The sequence below is a fragment of the Cibotium barometz genome, chromosome 9 (assembly GCF_041138505.1).
Source record: "Cibotium barometz isolate CiBa-2024 chromosome 9, ASM4113850v1, whole genome shotgun sequence".
In the NCBI taxonomy this organism is placed as follows: Eukaryota; Viridiplantae; Streptophyta; class Polypodiopsida; order Cyatheales; family Cibotiaceae; genus Cibotium; species Cibotium barometz.
The window spans coordinates 57,726,048-57,744,756 of record NC_141054.1 but is presented as its reverse complement, the minus strand read 5'-3'; the positions used below and the strand labels follow the sequence as shown (position 1 = coordinate 57,744,756).

Here is an 18,709-nt window from a genome sequence, read left to right as displayed (position 1 = left end):
CATCAACATGGAGGCCGGGCACACACCATAAGTGCCACATTCAAGTCTTCATCATCAACCGCTTCTTCCAAAAGAAATGGTGCAACCATGAACCAATTGTCTTCATCTCATGAGCTAAAGAGGTTGAAGAATTCTGGTTTTTTCATCATCAAACTCATATTTTTGAGTGGTTTTAAAGTTGAACACATGTACACTAAGTGTTCATCTTCAATGTTTATGTGTATTACCCTTGAGGCCCTTGTTTGTAAGAGGCATAGGCATGCCATAAGCCATATGTTCTCGTTTCCTAAGCCCAAGGCACTTCATTCCGCTGCATATTCTGCTTTTTCATCGTATAAGATGAGTTGTAAGGTTGAGCATAGACTCCCTAAATGCTCTACCTTGTTGTTTGTCATGATTTTAAGCATCTTTTGGCATTGTTTTTGTAAGAGGCATTGGCAACATTATGAGCCATGCCCTCTCCTTCTTGAGCCAAAGATGAGTAACCTTATTTGTTTGAGTATTTACCTCAACCAATTACTCATTAAGCTTGTAACTTCAAACCCTAAAGGGTATCATTTAACCAACATGCATAAAAGCTATTATAATTGTGGAGTAGACACTGCCCTTGACCAATGCATAAGGCAAGTGGTAAGACCCTCCCTTTCCCTTCCCCATTTAAATCTACCTCATTCCTCATGGAGGAGATATGGTATTCAAGGAAACATAAAGCATGATGGAGGACCATCTAAAAGCAAACCACTTAAGCAATGGTGGCAGCCTGCTTATGATCATTGTGTGAGAATGGTCAAGGTGGAAAGCATACGGTGGAAGCAATGGCATGTGTCTCCTAAGCATGTCATCTACAAGAAGCCAAGCAAACACAAAGAGTGGGGTGCACCATCATTGAGGTGTACATCTTAATCGACAAACAAATAAAGACTTAGATGGCATCAATGTAATAGCCTCTAAGGCTCTAGGAACACTTTTGTAAATCCTAGATAACCACACCTATATTCAAGCCTTGTACGCCTAATGTTATAAAGGCATCTTATGTCCAATACCACCTATTCCATCCTTCCATAGTTGGTATTGAGGGGGGGGGGTATTAAGAGACTAAGGTTATGTAGAAGGGTGAGAGAAGGGTGTGAGTGTGAATGGACTTGAGGTCCACTTGTTCACCTATTTAAAGGTGAAGCCATGAGGCATTTTGTATGAGAGCAAAGCCTAGTTGTATGCATAAGCAACTTAATAAGCAAGAGTTCTTTCTTGTACTTTTTGAGTCTCTCCACTCCACACACTTGATCTAGCATGAGCACCACGTTTTTTCATCATATACTCTGGGGCTAGCTGCAATGCCTGCTGGCCTGACTGCCCAATCTCTGGTCGAAAGAAGTCCGTAATCTGCCTCTGTAGGTGTCTCTCCCTCTCTGATCCCCTCCCTCTCAAGAGACCCTCTCTATGTCTATGTCTATGTAGCTCCAGCAAGTATAATCCGAGGCAGCTCCACACACACACACACACACACACAGAGGGGGGGGGAGAGAGAGAGAGAGAGAGAGAGAGAGAGAGAGAGAGAGAGCGTCTACTAGAGGCCGAACTCGACCTATGAGACAAATCAATGTACAACTGTCAATGTCCTTTGGATGTCCAGAAAAAAAAAAGGACAAAATGAACATGAAATAAACTATGAAAGTACTAAGCTAGTGGGGGGGGGGGTGATGGATGGAGCACAACTGCTAGAGGCTCAATATGCAACCTATATGCGTAGGGTATACAAGAATGCAATGCAAATCTGTCTAGCTCCAACTAGTACCATAATGGGAGTGTAATATGATGGTGCTGATGTCGAGCCCGTATCTCTGTGATCTCTCTCTGATGTAGTCTGGGAGTCTGGTAGCCCGGTGCTCTCGGTCTCCGTCTGGCTCAGAGGTCCTCAGTGTGCTCAAGTGTAACCCTCTCCTGTGTCAGGGTAGGCACTGGGATAGATCTCTGGAAGAAATTAGTGAGCTAGAGCTGTCGCCCACCTCTCCCTGTGGTATGAGTCCGTAGCAGCGTCTTTGTGGCGCTGTCTCTAGTGAGAATTGGCCAAATCTGCGTTGGTTTGTGGACTCCATGATCTGGCGGAGTGAGGGATGTCCATTGAAGATGGTGGTGTATCTCTCTCTAATGACACTGTATGCTTTGCATCTGCATACATAATGCTCCTCACTCTCAACCTCCTCCTGGCATAGTCTGCATATCCCCGCTGCTCTGGGGATCTGTGTTGCCCTACCTGCCTCAATCTCAAGCTGGTGTGATGACACTCTAAGCTGGGCAATGACCACTTGGGCGCTGTGAGGCATGTACACATCCATATATCCGGGTCGCTGAATGAATCCATCCGCTAAGATACGCATAAACTGATCTCTGTAGTATAGCATCTTCGGCGATAGAGGCTGACTGGGTGTAATCCAAGTCTGCTGAGTGTATCGCTGCCATAAATCCTGCCGAAGGACTTTGTTTCTCTCACTGTGAGAGAGCTCGATGTGGTGTGCATGTATATCATACTGGAAAGGTGGCAGGTGATCTATCCTGAGACCATGCCGAGTGAGCCATCGTATCATCTGTGAATACCATGATCTCCTATCTGCACTCTCTGTGAGCTCCCTGAACGCCTCAAAAGCTCTATGTGAGAGTCGATCTGATGGCATATCTCTGATCCTCTATATGAAGTAGATCGTCTGGAAGAGGGCCTCTACTAGCATAGGCGGTGCAACAAACTCCGCTCGAACAATGTCATGTGGGATAGAGGGTTTGCTGCGGATCATCCGTGAGAGCATGAGAGAGGCCTCTCTATCTGAGACCATGTGGAGATGGCGAGCCCAGGTGCCCATACTGCTACAGCATACATCAAAACAGGGGTGACTAGTGTGTCAAACAACCACCCCTTCGTGCGGGGCTCTTGGAAGTGTGCTTGGTGACATTGTCTCTCTAGCATGGCCAGAGCTGCATACCCTTGTGTGAGTCTATCCTTGGCTGCCTGTGCCATAGTAAATCTTCCTGGCGGAGTCGCGAATGTAATCCCCAAGTACACATATGAGTCTACCACCTCTACCTGTCCTCCTGCTAGTGTGAAGATGGCCTGTCGTCGAACCAGCCCTGAGGTGTGGAAAATCATGACCTTGGTTTTCCCAAGGTTTAGTGTAAGTCCCCTTTGTGTGCAGAAGGCATCGAGTGCATGGAGATGATGCTGTAGTCCCATCTGCGACTCAGAGACCAAAATAATATCATCTGCATATAGCATAATGTGGACTGTGGTACCTGAGATGTCTACCCCGTCCCCACCACCGTGAACAATGAAGTCAGCCACCTCATCAATGTATAGCCCAAATAGTGTAGGAGAGAGTGGGCATCCTTGCTTCACACCTACGGTGCTAGCAGTAACATCAGATAGCCCCCCGGGGCATCGTATGCGCCCGGGGACCTGGTCATATAAAGCATAGATGCCCTAGACCATCTCTGATGGGATCCCTAATGACTGGAGGCGCTGGAAGAGTCTCTCCTGTGGCACTGTGTCAAATGCTTTGCGGAACTTCAGAAAGCAGCAGTATAATCTCCTCTCCCGTGCCCTAGCTTGATCATTTAGACATCTCAGAGTGAATATATGGTCAATAGTGGAGAAAGCTTGTCGGAATCCAGCCTGCCCTGGTGCTCGCAGTCCATCCGTCTCTGCATATGAGCTCAACTCTGCCTCGAGCACTGCGCCATGAAGTTTGGCCAATGTATGACCAATCATGATAGTCCTGTAGTTGCTGGGGTCTAGCATGTCTCCCGCTTTGTGGAGAGGCACGATGGTGTGCATAGTCTACTCAGTTGTAGGCCCTCCACTAGTGCCCTATTAAAGAGGTGAGCAACAAAGGGTGCCAGTGTGTCAGTTGCATAAATAAGATGCTCACTCTGTATACCTGTGTGGTCAGCCGATCTCCCATGCTGTAACCGGCGGGGATAGCTCTCTCTACCATCGAGGCGGTAAAGAAAGTAGAGGTGGTGGTAGGGCGGGGCTCCTGTGGCTGTGGTATGGGCGGTTGCTGAGGGATATGGTAGAGGCTATTTGCATATGTGTGCCATGTGTGTGGATCCTCAATCGGGGTACGAGGGCGACGCTCTCTCATCCTGTGCCATGCAGTGGCTGTATCTCTGCTCATGAGAAGGTGCTACATATCCCAGTACCGTGCCTCCTGATATGCACGCCTCTTACGGCGTGTGAGGGTCCGTATGTGTCGGCTCGCGTGCCTCTGTGTAATGGTCCCCAGTGCTCTCTGGGCACGGAGGTGTCTGTATAGCTCTCTGCACTCATCATCATAGCACCGATTTTGGGGCATGCTCCTAGATCTATCTGTGTGTGCAATGTGTGTATGATGGGAGAAGCTGTGGGTGGCGGCCGTATGTAGTAGAGATGACATCTGAGTGGTAAGTGTGTCTAGGGGTGACAGGGGATCCATTTGGAGTAGCCCGTCATATACATGATGCTCATATATGTCTGCCAGGTCATGGGTGAAGTAGAAAGTGGTATGCGATGCTTGTGTGGGCTGTGTGGGTGCTGGTGTGGAGCTCGCCAGTGACAGCAAGAGGTACGAGTGATCCGCACTGATAGGATAGGAGGGGATGGTGAAAGATGTCACTGCCGGTGTGGTCTCCCTGGACCCCATGATGTAGTCCACTGTGCTACCTTCCCTTGACCGTGGAAAGCATGTCAGTGCTCCTGAATCCTGCCAACTGTCTCATCCCGTTATAAATAACAAGATGGTGTCGGGCTCCCAACTCAAGTAGGTGATGACCATATGTGGTGTTATCTAGCCCCATGTCCTCTGACACCCTGCAAGCTCCCGTGTCCTCCACGTCTAGTGTGTGCATCACCTCCGGGTGCTCGAAATCATAAATGTCGCACTGTCGGCTCTGTGCCGTGCATTGAAGTCCCCCATAAGGTGGACTTCCCCCATGATCTCATCTGAAAGGGCTGCATTTGGTGACTCTCCCAATGGCCCTGTGTCCTCCTCCTCCCCTCTATTCTCCTCCTCTACTGTCATGGCATATCTTGATCCTCTAGGAGAGAAGTAGCATAGAGCAATGTATAACACCCTCTCTGCCGAGAGCTGCAGTCTGATCCACATGTATCTAGCCTCCTGGTCACGTGCTACCACCCGTAGGTGCTCATGTAGGTCTCGCCTGAAGAGCCCTCTTCTTTGGGTAGCCCCCTCTTTGGGCTCTGGTGTGTCGCTGTGAGTAATATGATGTCCTGTCCCTCCATGACCTCCTCCATCCTCCTAGGATGTGTCCAAAGTGCTCCATTGTAGCTCCAAACTGCTATGTGTATTTGTGAATCTGGATCCTCCATAGCCGATGTCCCATAGGCCGCTTGGCGCTAATCGGTGGCCTTGCCATCGATGATGACACGACCATCGCGATAGAATGCTCTCTTGCCCTCTTCAGGGCCTGTAGGACTCTCGGCATGCATGTTTTCCTGTTTTCTATTGCATCCTCGTAAGGTCGTCATCTAAATAGATGGGATCTCCCTGTAATCCTCGTAGAATCACCCTCTTCCTCATGAAGGTTGCCCTCTCTGTCTCCCCTGCAAAGTGTAGGATGAGGGCTCGCTTGCGTGTTGAGTCTTTCCCGGCTCTCTATGCTTTGGTGAAGGGGGGAGGGTCCTCTTCCCTGTAGCCGAGCTTCGTGCATAGAAGCTGTCCATCTTTCTCGGGAATGGAGTTGGGTGTCTTGGTTATACCTGTGACTCGAATGTTGAGGCGGCGGGCCTGCCGCATCTTCTCCTCTTCAATGGTGGTGTGAATGATTTGGTGTTCTTCCCTTTGAGTGTCCTCCCTCACCTCTTTACGGATGTTCTGCTTCACCACTTCAACCCATCTTGATTGCTTGGCTTCGAGTTTTCCCTCCATGTCATTTGTGATCTCCTTGGAGATCGCCGTGATAGTGTTGCCATTGATCTGCCCTTCTTCCTTCTCGGTGTTCTTGACGGCTACCAGTTCCACTTTCAATGCACTCACCTCCTCCTTGAGTGCCGTGTTCTCTTGTTCAAGTTCCGTGACTTGTACTTCGAGGGCCATGCCGCTGTAACTTGTTCTCCACCTCATTGAGGTTGAAATCGGATGTCTTCTTGTTTTCCTTGATTAGTGCCTTCATTGCTGTCTCGAGGTCCTCGAGCTTCTCTTGGAGACTCGGAGCCATTCCTCGAGATTATTCTGCAGTGCTTCCCACAGGCAGGCAGAGAGGAGCGAGAAATGAAATGAAATGATATGATATATTAACGTCTCTAAGAGGCCATAGTGGCCTATGAGACCAAAACTGAGAGTACATCTGAAGTTGATGTCTCATCAAAGAGAACAACTAAATGAGACTAAAAAGTACAATAAATTGATTGTCCTACAGTTATAAGAACAGAACTGTAAGACTCCGAGATGATATTGAGTAGAAAATACTGGAAAATACTGAAAAATGTATATCAGGTAGATCAATGTATGCTGATCAGTTGAAGTGTTGCTCTCTCCTTAGATCAAGTATCTCTGCCATGGGGCTGTCTAGAATGGAGAGGTTGTAGAAACGAGGTAGGCGCCTCCGATGTCGAGCAATAATGGCTGTGATCTGGCGATGGTGAGGATGTCGTGGTCGGGATCCTGGTGGGCGTGGCCGACGAGCACGACATAAGATAATTGCTCTATCAGTGGTGACTCCCTAGGAGTGTGGTCGGTGCCCTGATGGCCCAATGGAGGAGATATCAGGAGGTGTGTGGGCTGGGCTGGTGGTGGTGGTGCTGAAGAAATCTGTCAGGGTCCTCTGTCTAGGTACATCATGGCTCGGCTTCCTGTCTGCAAGAGGGTCTCACTATGTCTCCTGAGCTCAAGTAGAAACAATCCCATGCATTTCTGATCCTCAAACTCCATGACCCTGCGTAACGGCCCAAAACCCTCTCGGAAGAGGCAGTGATATCTCCCTCGGATCTCATAATAGACTGTACATCGGCAAATGTAGTGTTCCTCTGTCTCTACCTCATGGTAGCATAGCTGACAAATGCGGTCATCCAAGATCTGATGCACATATCACCTTGTCTCAATCCGCAGTTGGTGTGATGAGGTCCGAATCTATCCAATGGCACAACGTATCCCATGTGATAGGTGTACATCCATGTACATTGGGCGGGTGATAAAATCATCCGGTGAGAGGTGTAGAAAATGGCTCTTGTAATGAGCCATTTTTGTGCCCAAGGGCTCAAGGGGGCTAGTCCATGTCCTCTCTGTGTCCACTCTGATGATATCCATTTTGATCACGCAGTTTTGCTTTGAGCGGGTGGACAATCCAGACTTTACTGAAAGGGGTGGTAGTGCCTCTATCCGCAAACCATGTAGGTCAAACCATGATCTCATCTGAGCGTACAAACAATGAGTATCTCCCCTCCTCTGCCAATTGTATGGATGAGGTCAATGCCAATTCGGAGTACCTCTGCTGAGGGAGCTCCCATAGCCGCTGTAAAAAGGTAACTGCGTGGAATAGGGCCTCGGTTACTACTGGTGGGGCACCCAGCTCAGCCCGAACAATCTCATGTGGTACTGATGATTTGCTCTGAGTCATGCGGGCAATCATCATAATCAGTGGTCTCTCCATTTGCCTCCATCCCTCATCTGTCCCTCTCTGAGATCTGTGATGTATACTAGGCCCCCAAATTGGAGCTCCGTACAGGAGGGTCGGTGTGACAAGCGTATCAAATAGCCACTATTTGGTGCGTGGCTCTTGAAACTGTATGTGTGCACACTGCCACTCAAGTGCCCCTAAGGCTACATGCCCTCAAGCTAATCTAGCTGCTGCTGCGTCCTTCAGGGAGAAACGCGGTCCTGTGAAAGTAACTCCCAAGTAGACATATGACCTGACATACTCTACTGGCTCCCCTTGGAAAGTGAATTGAGGCTCTAATCTCGTCACCCATGCCTGTGTGGTGTTAAACACCATAACCTTGGTTTTCCCAAGGTTCACTGTCAGATCTCTATCCGCACAGAAAGCCTGTAATGCATCTAGGTGTCTCTGTAATCCCTCCGGAGAGTCTGAGAATAGAACAATATCATCAGCATATAACAAGATGGGTATCAACACCCTTGCCAGGCATGCCCCTAGGCCTCCCAATCTGTCTACATAATCAGAGACCGCATCAATGTACAGTCCAAAGAGGGTGGGCGATAGCGGGCATCCCTGCTTCACCCCTATCGTACTGGTCACCCTATCAGATAGTCCGCCTAGAGCTCGGACTCTGCCTGTCACACAGACTCATACAAAGCATATATCCCCCATTGCATATCCTCGGGTACCTCAATGTCATGCAATCTGTGCATAAGCCTGGCACGCGGTACGGTATCGAAGGCTTTGCGGAAGTCCACAAAGCAGTAGTATATCCTTCTCTTCTGTGCCCTGCCCTCTTCCATAAGTGCCTGAAGTGTCAGTATGTGATCCAAGGTAGTAAATCCTCTCCTGAAGCCAGCCTGTCCATGTGCTCGATGACCATGCCTCTCTGCCTATCGGCTCAACACCGACTCCAATATAGAGCCATATAATTTGGCCAAGTAATGACCAATCATGATCGTCCTGTAGTTGCCTGGTACCATGGGGTCCCCACTCTTAAAGAGTGGTTCAATGATATGCTCTGTCCAGCTATGTACGATGAGCGGACCCAAAGTGTCTCGTGCATGTGAGAAGTGCTCTCCAACTAGCCCATCATGATCCTGTGCCTTTCCATTCTGTAATCTGTCTCGCATCTAGCACCATCCGCATAGTAAAAAAGGTGCTGCTAGCCGGTCTAGCTTCCAGTGGAGGGGGGGTGGGGGGCTGTCCTAGTGCATCATATAGCTCTCTAGCATAAGTATGCCATGCCTTAGGTGCAGTAATCGGAGTACCAGGCTGTCTCTCCTGAAACATCTTCCATGCCCTCTTGCTGTCCTTCCCTAGGAAGAGTTGGTAGATCTCCTCCTCTAGCTTAGCCAGATAGGCTCGTTTCTTCCTCCGCACAAGGCGCCGAAAGATCATCCTGGCCTGTCTATGCGTGTGAGACCCAATGGCAATACGCTGTAGCTGTGCTCGTGTCTCACGACACTCATCATCATTCTGTGGGGCAGTGCTGCAGGGGTGGGTGGAAGGGATCATAGTGCAGGGAAACGCATATGAGGCGGATGCATGTAGTACACCTGCCAATCTTCCCGTGATCTCGTCCAGAGGGCTATCTCGGGTACCTAGGTAGATGAGTGGCTGGCCCATATCTCGGGGATCTACCACTAGTGTGAAACTTAGGTATGCATGATCGGCTGCTATGCCAATGGGCCTACTGGAAATCGTGAAACCGCGCACATCAGGTATCAATGAAGGAGATCCCATCAAGTAGTCCACTGTGCTTGCTCCCCCTTTAGAGTTCCAGTGTGTGAGAGCATATGATCCTTGCCATCTCGATAAGCTAGTGTATATGACCAACCCATGTGCACTCCCGAGTGTGAGAAAATGCTTGCCACAATCTGTAATCTCCCCCTCATCCTGTGCTGATCTCTTCAACCCTACATCCTCTGCCGTGATCTCCCGGTACATAGCCTCTTCAGTATCATACAACTCTGTCTGCTCTGTGCCTGTACGTGCATTAAAGTCTCCCAATAGTAATATGTCTCCCATGATGGCAAACCTCATGATATCATCATATAGTGGTATATAGGGCGACTCTCCTCATGGTGCAAACCTGGAGTGGGCTGGGGGAAAGTAGCATACCGCCACATATAGCTCGCGGAGCCCCTCTCTGCATATTCGGACCCACATGTACCTCGCATCCGCATCTCTATGTACCACATGTATTTTGTGACGAAGCTCCTCCCTATAAAGTATTGCCACTCCTCCAGATGCTCTGGTACCTCCCACTATGCGTGGCTGAGGGCGGAAAACTGATTCCCATCTATAACCCCGGACGTCAGGAAGCCTCTTGTTTGTGCACTGATGGGTCTCCGTATACATAGCAATATCAATGTGTCTGAAAGTATCCTCAAAGTATCCTGCATCTGTTCTAAGGGCTCGGTTGCAATTCCACACCGTGAATCGCAAGGTCTCATAGGCCGCGCACCGTCAAGCGGGCCTCCTCTCCGTAATGATGACTCGGCCATCTCTGTATACCGCCCATTTCCCCTCTTTCCTTGCCTCAAGCACACGCGGCATGTGTTCCTTCCGGTGTGCTATCTGTGCCGGTGTAAGGTCCTCATCCAAATAAATCTTTTCCCCCTTAAGGGCCATCCTTTTGGAGAGGAAGGCCTTCTTCTTCTCCAAGTCACCAAACTTGATGATCATTATCTTCGCCTTGGTTTCATCTGTGCCTACTCGCCATGCTCCGGTAATGGGTACATCAATGGCTCCAATTTTTGTTGCAAGAGCTTTTGCATCCTCTTGGGGATTTCCCTTATCTTCCCACCCAACTACACGTACATGTAAGGCACGTGCCGGTCTCTTGGCTTCCTCTTCCAATGTAGCATTCATGACCTCTAGTTTATTGAGTGGTGTATCCTTTTGTTTTTTTACTACTTCAATCCATGGGTTGACTTCCTCAATTTGTTTCTTTGTGGCACTGGCAATTTCAGCCCATGAATGCATTTCCTTCTCACCTACAGCCACTTTTGGCTTACATGATTCCAAAGTGTTTTGCATTTCTGTGATGTCTTTTTCGCGGTCAGCCATACATGTCTTCAAAGTGGCTTCGTACGATGAAACTGTTGTGCCAATCTCTCGGAGCATGTCATCCTTCCATTTCTGCATCTCTTTTTTCATTTCTGTGTGCATCAAGGCTTGGGTTAATTCCATCTCAACCCGTACTTGGGCTTGCGTTTCTCCCTTCAATTGGACATATATCTTTTCCTTCAGCGTTTCGTATATCACTTTCCTTTGGGCATGCATCTGCTCGGTCCATTGCTTTTCAAGCTCCTGTCGCATGGTGTTCATCTTTGTCCTTATGTGAAGCTATAGCTCCTCATAAAGGGCCGCATCTCGTCGGGCCATCTTTGTAATCCTTCGTGAGCCAGGGGACATGATTCCTTCCCTCAGTCTTCTGCGGTAGGCATTTGGTGCCTTCGTGGGGGTGTGAAAGGTTGTCTCACCATCCTGTTCGCCCTCTAGGGGTTGAGACATGTTTTCCCCTACTAATTGCTGCCTTGGGGGCCTGAGCAAGGGTGGGTGGGAAAAGAGAGCAGAACTGAGGAGAGAAGATCGTTTGCTTCAGGGCTTTTTCAGGCGGACCAGGGCAGTGCTTCTACCGCCAAACGGTGCTTCCCAAAGGCGAGTAATGGCCGGCAATGCTGTGTTGTTGCAGCAGCAGGCGGAAATTCTGCACAGGACAGCAACAGGTGAAAAGGCGCAGCCAGGCAGTAGGTAAGCAGAGGCGCAGTTGCTGGGCATAGAGCAGGTCGCAAGTTGTAGATGAGGAGGCAAGTATGTCGCACGTTGAACAGACGAACAGGTTGGTGTATTCCGCTAGTCTTGTGCTTCCAGTCTTCGGCCTTGTTCGTCTGCGACCTTGCTCGCCTACGACCTTGTTCGCCTGCAACCCTATTCGTCTGTGACCTTTCTCGCCTCCTGCGACCATGTTCGCCTGTGACCCTACTCATCTGTGAGTGTGCATCTTTGCTCGTTGGTGACCTTGTTCGTCTGCGACCTTGCTCGCTCAGTTACGACCTTGTTCCTGTGACCTGCTGTGTGTCTGCAACCTGCTCTGCGTGAGTCTTGTGACTGCTGTGCGTGAGCATTCTCCTGCTGCCCAACGTCAGAGCTTGCGATTGCCGCACATCAGAAGAGAAGGAGATAGACTCGAAAGCAATCACATCACCAGAGAAGATGCAGGACGGGCTCACGTGGATGCGAAACCGTGGAGACAATACGTTGGGCAGCCAGAAGGACACCCACTAGAAGGGCCCCCACCAAACATCGCCACAAGAAATACTGAACATCTCCTAAAGACCCAATGGGTCTATGAGATGAAAGTGATCCAATGCTATCCATGGTATGCCGCATCATGGAAAAGAAATGTACCTTTTTGCTGTGCTATATTCTTATATCACATGCATGTATAATGTGCTCAGCTTTGTATGGCCCTAGTGACATTGGTCACAGAGAAGAGAGAGGATCTGGTTGGTCAGGGTATCTGAGATGTGTCAAAGGTGGGCTGTGTTTGGACATCTCTGTGTGCAGCAAATGCATGCCATTTCTGAGGCATGACTGATTTCTAGCAGCAGCACCATATCCTAGTAAATTCCTTACTTTTGCTTGTGTGTTTGATTAGTGCATGCCAATGGAATTGTTTACCTTTTTGATACGATGAGAGCTATGGTCATGCTTTATGTCATCTCCAGCACCATATCCTAGTAAATTCCTTACTTTTGCTTGTGTGTTTGATTAGTGCATGCCAATGGAATTGTTTACCTTTTTGATACGATGAGAGCTATGGTCATGCTTTATGTCATCTCCAGGCTCCTCATGGTTTTGCATTCAATAGCCCCATAACAGATATTTTCAGCGAATCTACCTTTGAGTTCGAAACAACTGTTTCAAAGAGCTGTGTTTTTGAAACGGAACAACTTCAGTCACTTTCTTTATGGGATAAAAGGCTAGATGCAACCTATGGAAATGTTGGAGATCTTGAGTTTTCAGATGCAGCATGTTTGTCTTTGAAGAAAACTACTGATGTAGACTTCTCACCACTTAATGCATTGGATGATGATGAGTTTAAATATTCAGAAATCCCTCAACACGTAAGGCTCTTGTTCAGCTCAAGTTCTATTTTTATGCTCCTACTCCAAGATAACCTAAGCTGATTCCCTTTCTGGTTCTGCTTTTTTAAAAAAACTTTGGGACAGCAAGACATCAAAATCAGTCCAACGAGACTCTTGACAGGTCTTTGTCTTGACCTCTTCTATACACAGTTCTTTTATTTTTAGAATTCTAACCTGGTTAGCTCTCTAAATTTATGTTCTGCATGGAACTGAACCATACCTTGCTGCAGAAAAAGATGAGTTTCTTGTTGAGAAGTTAAGAGAAATAGCATCTCTTTCTTCTATAGACACACTTTTTGGGACTAGTGTCTCAGATTTTCCATCATCACCTACAAGTCCTCTCATAAATCAACCTGGAAACATCCAGAAGACATGCCATTTGAAGCAACCTCATGGTGCAAAAATGTAAGTGGCAAAAGGTTTAGCCTATTTTTCACAATTGTAACCATATAAGAAAGAAACTCGAGCTTCAACCATCTCAAGGAATGGTTATACTGATTTCTTTATTGCTATTTGAGCAGCTTATGTGAGTACGTGGATGATTCATCTTTCCAAAAAGTCTCAGGTATGTCCGAGAAGGCAAACGAGTACTTTCATACAAGCTTTTCTCAGATATGCCCATTTCATGTGACAACATATAAGATAGACACTTAGGAGCCATACGGTACCATTCTTCAACAGGGCCAAGTAGACCTGTAGTCAGCCTTTGATTTGATGCTTGCCTTAATAGTGGATCAACTCTCTAGGTCTGTCTTGATGTGTGTGTCTGTTGTTGTAACATAAGGTGAGCTCTGGGTGTCCTTCTGTAGAAACTGTAGTGTAGGTTAAAGCAAGAACATAAACGCAAGGGAAACACACAGGCTGCTGTACGGAATGAAACGAGCAGGCATATGGAATGAAACGAGCAGGAGTCTGTCGATGGGGAACTTACAAAAACTGTATTAACGCTCAATTCGTTATTATTTTGTGTTTCTTAAAATAAGCCACACCATGCATAGTCAGTGTACCAACCTTAGCCAAGTGTCACAACTTCTAAAAGTGCTCACACTACGGTTACAAGTATATAACATAAAATCCTAAAACCCTAATGTTCCTAGGCATTTTATTCCCGTAACACATATACACTTGTTCACTACCTGAAGTGTGAAATCTCCTACAAATCCCCCTGTAGTGATAAAGTGCAGTATATACAAATGTACATAGTAGATCAATCCCCAAATGGTAGTAAGCCCAAAGCTTTGCGAAAAGCTTCGAACTTTTCTCGAGGAAGCGCCTTGGTGAAAAGATCAGATCCGCCATGTTATCTTGTGATGGACAATAGATTAGGCTAATGTCTCTTGCATGAATCCTCTCCCTAACATATTGATAATGAACCTCTATGTGCTTGGTCGGTGCATGGAAAACTGGATTCCTCACCACAACGATAGCACTCTGGCTATCTGTAAGTATGGGAGTAGTAGCTTGCTGGCTAGCATACGAGTCATCAAGTAATCTCCTCAACCATATGCACTCAATTGTGGCTGTGAAAATTGTTATGTACACAGACAGATTCACATGTAGGAGTAGCCACTGTAAGTTGATTTTTGCTAAGCCAAGATATGGAAGTATTACCTAGCAAAAAACCAAAACCACTAGGGAACTGTCTGGTGTCAAAATCTCCAGCGTAATGTGAATTGCTGTAAGCATAAAGCTGAAAATCACCTCCCTTGGCATAAAACATCCCATAAGATTGAGTGCCTTGGAGGTATCCAAACACTCGCTTTACACCTTGCCAATGCTTTTAGATTAAGATATATCTGGTGGTGTGTTGCATAAATATAGTAGACACCCAACAGCCTCGCTGTAAATAGTAGCATCAAAAGGCTCACCCACATCAAAGCTACTAAGCCTCATACCTCTCTCAACCGGAGTAGCAGTAGGTTTGCAATCTTCCATGCCAAACCTCTTTAAAAGCCATGTAACATACATACATTGAGACATAATAATGCCACCATCTGTTTGCAGACTGTATACCCAAGTAAACATACGATTGGCCAAGATCTGACAATCTCAAATGTTCTTTGTAATTCGGTTTTGAAATCTGAAATTTTCAGCTGATTATTCCCCATCAAGATTATGTAATCCACATAAAGTATGATGACCAAAATGTTTGCACGTGCACATAAAGAGTACTTTCAGTTTGACTTCATGAAACCCATGGGTGGTCATGTGCATGTATCTTTGCATACCATACTCTAGGTGCTTGCTTTGGTCCATAAATGCCTTCTTCGAGAAGCATACTTTGTGTTCATGATCTGCAATCACAAAGCCAAGACGCTGATGCACGTAGACCTCTTCCATAAGATCATCATTCAAGAATGCCGTCTTGATATCCAATTGATGCATACTTCATCCATGATGTGCTGCCAATGCAGTGACTGTCCTAATGGTAGTCATCTTTGATGTAGGGGCAAAATTTTCTTCATAGTCTATTCCCTTCATTTGAGAATATTCCTTAGCTATAAGCTTGCCTTAAATCTATCGATAGACCCATCCGGCTTCCGCTTGAATTCATACACCCACTTCGTACCAATAACATTTTTATCGGGAGACAAGTCAATAAGTTGAAAGTTCCCATGTACCATTCTTGATAATGGAACTTTATTGATCCTTCATGGCCTTTTCCCATGCTCATTGCCATGAGCCTGCTCATAAGAGGTTGGCTCTTCTGAATCATACATGCTACCAATGCAAGCAAAATCCACATCATGCCTGCCAGATTCACCTCGTCTGTGCACCCTTGCCATGCTTTCAAAAAGAGCTAAAAGTTTGCTGTCTTCAAGAGTACGAACCATCCATCTAGGGATTGTTTTAGTCTCTCCTATGGCCGTTCTTTCTTCCCCAATAGCTTCTTCTACACCTGTAGGCATCTCGAGCTGCTCTATGGCATAGTCACCAGAAACGGGAAACAGAAATAGAAACAGAAACAGAAACAGAAACGGCACCCCCCTCGGAAACGGAAACGGCAACCGCAGGAAATGGAAACGGCTAGGAAACGGCACATATACTTGATAAATTAAACCATAGAACCAAAAACTAGTAATTACAAACTCAACAGCCAGACTTTCTCAAATTTGCATAACAGACACCTCAAGATGAAGTCAATTTCTTGTTGAATTTAGAATAGAAAGTACAATGCAAATACATCAGCCAAGTTTGGAACTCATGAGTAGACTCAAACTTGCGAGAGATGCACATCGTCCGAGCCCAAATCATCATAATCTAGAAAGTCGTCGGAGCCGCAATCCCCTGCTTCGCTCAAAGCATCTATTGGCGCAGGCGGTAAACTGGCATGCTCCTCTGCCTTTGAACCCTTCTCATTCTCCTCTGACCAATGCTTCCGAGATTGGGGGTTCTCATTTCGCTCAAGAAGATGCAAATTGGCACTCACAAAAATTAGATCATTGGTCTTTTGAGTGCCAAGTTCTTTGAAGCGATATGGCTAAATGAGCTCCATAGTTGCTCCAAACAAGACGAATTGACCGCCTGGCTCAGAATCTTGATAGCCAATTGTTGCAACTTTGGAGTGTCTGCCCCATAGTCCTCCCACCAAACACATGGATCAGTGGTGAAGCGATCTGCCAAAGCATTGGCTCTTTCAAACCTCCTCTTGCAAGCCCTGTAATCTGCCAGTTGATCCTTGATAGTTCTCTGCTTTGCAATGTCAGGCTCAAGTCTCTCCAAAATCATGTCCCATCCATCTGCACCTTTGAATCTGTGTATTGATTGCCTGCTTGAAATTGGGGATCAACCATGAAACCTGCTGCATGCATAGGTGAATGGTACATATCTCATCTATCTTGGCATAGCTTCCTTAAAACCTGGTATTTCTATTCATTTTGCTCAATGTGCTCCAACTTTTCCACCATCTTGTCCATCCGCTCGTAAATCTTTCCAATGCATGGCTGAAGTGAATCTGTTGTCTTGTCCATCCCCTCGTAAATCTATCCAATGCATGGCTTGCTCTATGATGGGAGCAACCCAATCCAACTTCCCGATGTCCTTGAGAAGATTGTTGAGGCAGTGCGCCATGCATACAAAAAATGTGATATGAGGAAACCTGTCACACAACAATCTACCGGCTGCCTTGTTCGCATTCTCTCCATCAGCTACAAAGTGGATCACTTTCTCTTCACCCACCGCTTGTACGGCTGTTGACTACTCTTGGAAGAGTGCTTCTGCACTTTTCCCTGTCTCTCGGATGCATCATGCGATGAGATAAAGTAAGATTGCCCTCTGGAATAGGCAATGATACCATGAATGGATCTAGACCGAGTGTCGCTCCAGCCATCTGCAATAAGTGTGATGCCATTCCTGTCCCAAGAGGACCTAACAATCTCTGTTGGCTGCAGCAACCGTGCCCTTCTCCTTCGCTAGTAAGGTGGTTCTCAATGCCTCTGATGATGGAGGAGTGTAGGTGGATCCATACTTTGCAATCTTGCGCAGCATGTCCTTGAAGTAGAAGCTACGAGCATCCTGAAAGGCAATGGCATCATGGTAGAAGAAGCGCGCAACACTACCATCCACCTCCTCCTTTTCTTTGGGTCCCATCTACTCTGAAGTTTACTCTACCTAGACCGAAGAGTACCCCTCGCGCCCACTGCTAGTGGTGGTGCACCAAATGGACTTGCAGTGGGTCCAAAAAATGATGGCATTCCACCAAATGAAGACCTAGTGGTTCCAGAGGTTTGTCCTGAAGTGCCCACATATGTGGAAGGATCTACTTCCACCCCTGCTCTCCGAGCCGATGAAGATGCCCACGTTGCTTCATCTTTCTGACGAAGCTCCTCTCGTGCTTCACTAGTGATGTTGGTACAAAATGCAATGTCTTGTCGATGCTGATGAAGCAGGTGTGCTTGAATATGAGTTGCACTGCCGGACTTCGTAAGGAGACAATATTTGCATGTCCACTTTTTCGCGCCTCTTGTTTTGTAGGCACCCTCCGCTAGGATCTCATCCCACCAAGACCACTCCGTAGATTTAGACTTCTTTGAGGTGGAATGATCCATGGAGGCCATGGATGCAAAGACTGCAAAGAAGGACCGAGGAACAAGGGTCATTGCAATGGACAATAAGGACAAGGTGCCAGGAGATTCTAAAAAAAGGAGCCGACAAAGTTTGGAGAAAAATAAAATTCTTTATTCATTCAACATTAGCAATAGGTTTTGGCAATACAAGTTACAACACGTGACTTTCTACATGGGCTTTATTGTCTTGATCCTCATGACTGGTAGGTTCTTCTACAAGCTGTAGGTTTCGGCATATGGGGGCTCGTCTTTGAGTGTGTCTTGGGACCATTTGCAATGGCAAGCAATCTTCATCATCCCAAAACCACATGGGATGGCAATGACATTGTCGAGCCCTCTTAGAGATTGCCTCTTGCAATGTCAAGCTCTTTCAAAGAGGCAAAGGGCATCGACAATGAGCTGTCTCGATGTATTGTCGCTCAGCCACGCATGAACGACAACCACAACGCTGCTCATAGAATGCCATTAGTGCAAACTATTGAATGTAGCACAATAAGAAGAAGAGAGGGATTAATTGAAAAAGGACTTGTTATATTAATAAAAAAGGTGCAATTTAATTAAGAAGCTTCCCATCTATTTTAAAAAAAGTCAATGATCATTAAAAAAAAACAAGGTTCATTTACAATTTGTTTAAAAAAAAAACACTTACTAATTAAAATTTATTGATTGTGGAGGACCAAGTTGAGAAGTGCCTTGCTCCGACTTTAGCCTTGCTCAAATTTCGGCCTTGCTCAAGAAGGGGAGAAAGGGAGGGAAAGAGAGAAAGGCGGGGAGAGAGGAATGTGCTGGAGCTTTGGGATTTGAATCTCAGCTCTAGGGACTTGTGTACAAGTACACTGTACA

General features: G+C 46.8%; 1 protein-coding gene across 7 annotated transcripts in view; it reads left to right on the top strand.

Moving 5' to 3' along the window:
- Window positions 1–18,709, top strand: part of LOC147635753 (uncharacterized) — a 167,370-nt gene that overhangs the window by 77,081 nt on the left and 71,580 nt on the right. For 6 of the 7 annotated variants that reach the window (XM_086803159.1, XM_086803155.1, XM_086803157.1 and 3 more), the window contains 4 exons: window positions 12,498–12,779; window positions 12,885–12,921; window positions 13,031–13,205; window positions 13,322–13,365. In XM_086803159.1, coding sequence (XP_086659285.1) covers window positions 12,498–12,779; window positions 12,885–12,921; window positions 13,031–13,205; window positions 13,322–13,365 — 538 coding nt within the window. The remainder of the gene's footprint in view (window positions 1–12,497; window positions 12,780–12,884; window positions 12,922–13,030; window positions 13,206–13,321; window positions 13,366–18,709) is intronic. The other variant, XM_086803158.1, reaches the window with a different exon arrangement.